The sequence below is a fragment of the Entamoeba invadens genome, assembly GCF_000330505.1.
Source record: "Entamoeba invadens IP1 unplaced genomic scaffold scaff_1105074725183, whole genome shotgun sequence".
Classification (NCBI taxonomy): domain Eukaryota; phylum Evosea; order Mastigamoebida; family Endamoebidae; genus Entamoeba; species Entamoeba invadens.
The window spans coordinates 698,048-700,366 of NW_004443692.1; the positions used below are offsets into that span (position 1 = coordinate 698,048).

The window sequence follows — 2,319 nt, forward strand, 5'->3', positions numbered from 1 at the left end:
CACTTTGTATCTGAATCCTTTGTTGAGTCTCAAATAACAGTTTTGAATTTTGAAGTGATTTTGAGTCATCGAATTTGAAACGAAATCAACGCCTTGGATATACGAAAATTGAATATTAAAGTGCCCATAAAACAAGTCGTATATTTTCAAATACAACTTGGTGTCACTTTTTATTACGGGGATTGTGTATTTCATTGTTGTGTCGTTGATAAAAAAATTCCAGTTGTTTAACATGATTTTTGCAATGACTTGGTTTGTGTTGTATAACATGAAATGTGCGTATTGTATTTGGGTTGTTGGGTCAGTCACAAAGTCTGTAATTATAGCACTCGGAAAAGCTTTATATGGACAATCAACTGTTCTTGAGACGACAGGAATAGCATCTCCTAATGTATCTTCATTCTTTAAGCCTGAATAGTATTGATATAACTGGTCATCAACAAAGAAAGTTCTCACATACGAATTGTAGTCAGCTACTTTGGTGGCGTTGTCATCGAAAATCATTGCAAAAGAACCAATGACAGTGCATGTAGCACTCTTCAATGAAGGTCCTATGATCTCCATACACGACCCACACCTTGGGATGCTTATGTTACCAACAACTTGATAAAAGGATTGATGTGATATGTAACACCCTGAATGTGTTGATAATGAAATCAGTCTATAGTCTTTATCAGGTACGTTCTCATAACACCTCTTATATATAAAAGCCTTTCTACCTGCTGGACCCTTTTTCCCTATATACTTCAAACTTTCTGCACGAAGGTCTGTCTATCTGTCATTTCATTTATCCACATTGTATTGGATGTTTGTGTGTAAGTCTAAGAACAAACAAGGCAAGGGCTGTCGATCGAAAGTGTTGTGTTAAGACGTTTTGAAGAAACTAAGACAAGCAACAGACAAAAAAGGAACATCGTCTTTTAAAAAGATTATGTCATGTTCAGTTTAAAAAAATAGACATTGCATTGCGTTATACTTCTTGTCAATTATATTTTGCTTACTAAATAAATCTTTTCGGTCTTTTTTGTTGTTTATTTCTTTTTTTAATTGGGTATTTTGAGTATAAAATTGTTTTAAGCTCTATATAATAAAAATATTATAAACTAATAATTTAATATGACAATAAAATCTTTACTGTTTTCTTTTTGTTCTTTCAAAAAAGAACAAAAAAATTTTCAGCCCGTTTTTTTGCGATAAACTCACTTCTATATTTTCGTAATTATCACAAGTTATTAAAACAACACCTGTCATACCAAACAAAAAAACAATATTCGGATGGGGGGTTAAGACACCGTATCGACTAAAATATCGGGTTATCATGCCTAATAAATGTAAAGGTGTTTTTATTTTTTTTGAAGGGGTTGTGAAAAATATTTTTTATTGTGAAGAAAAACGACTTTGTGGTATTACAAAGTGATGTTTGCCGATAATTCGTTTCGTTTCCAAAAATTGAGTACAAATAGTTAATTATAATAATTAAAAACAACAATTATAATTTAATTATGTTTCAGTTTTCAACCCATATTATCAAACAATGTTATTTCAAACGAGATACTACTGTCGAAAATATGGTTTTATTATAGTTTAATATAGTTTTTTTTAGTTTAAAAAATGACACAAAATAAACATAATGAAAAAATAAATTTTCTTATGAATTAGAAAAATATTACATAAATAAAATTTAATGATTTTTATTTGAAGTATTTTAAAATATTATAGATAAATATAATTAATTATAATTTGTATTTTATTTAATTTATTTACGATAGTAAATAATCTATAAGTTACACAATACAACATAAACAATCGTGTTATTACATGTTCTCGAATTCATCGAGTATTTCATCGATACTGATTCGATCTTTTGGCTCTTCACACCAACACTTTTTAATAAGTTCAAATACTTTCTCTGTCACGTTCTCGGGTTTTTCGAGTCGTTTTCCCTTTGTAATGAAGTCGACGATACCCCATGGGTATCGAAAATTCTCACCACCATACGCCTCTTTCCATTTGAAGCATTCCAAGAGTGTTATTCCAAACGAATAAATGTCTGCAGGCTTCTTGTAATGTTTTCTGAACATCACTTCTGGTGCCATATACACTGGTGTGCCTATACCACTTGTGAATGTCATATTAGTTAACATCAAATTGATGTTTCTCGAACTACCAAAATCAGTCAATTTGCTATTTGCGACGATGTTGTCTTCAAACGAAAAGATGAGGATATTGTCCGGTTTGATGTCGCGATGTAACACTCCATTATCGTGCAAGTACTTTATGCCATGCGCTGCATCTCTCATGTCTTCTTTTGCATATAGG

At 31.0% G+C, this 2,319-nt stretch overlaps 2 protein-coding genes across 2 annotated transcripts; both read right to left on the reverse strand.

Annotated features, from left to right (window-relative positions):
* On the reverse strand, nt 1-914 carry EIN_182800 (hypothetical protein; the record flags this gene model as incomplete). The annotated part of the gene is made up of 2 exons (XM_004260756.1): nt 1-771; nt 834-914. Coding segments are annotated over 2 exons (852 nt in total), but the record flags the coding sequence as incomplete, so codon positions are not given.
* Nucleotides 915-1,814: 900 nt separating this feature from the next.
* On the reverse strand, nt 1,815-2,318 carry EIN_182810 (tyrosine kinase, putative; the record flags this gene model as incomplete). Its single annotated transcript, XM_004260757.1, has 1 exon — nt 1,815-2,318. A coding segment is annotated over one exon (504 nt), but the record flags the coding sequence as incomplete, so codon positions are not given.
* Between the last annotated feature and the right edge of the window lies 1 nt (nt 2,319).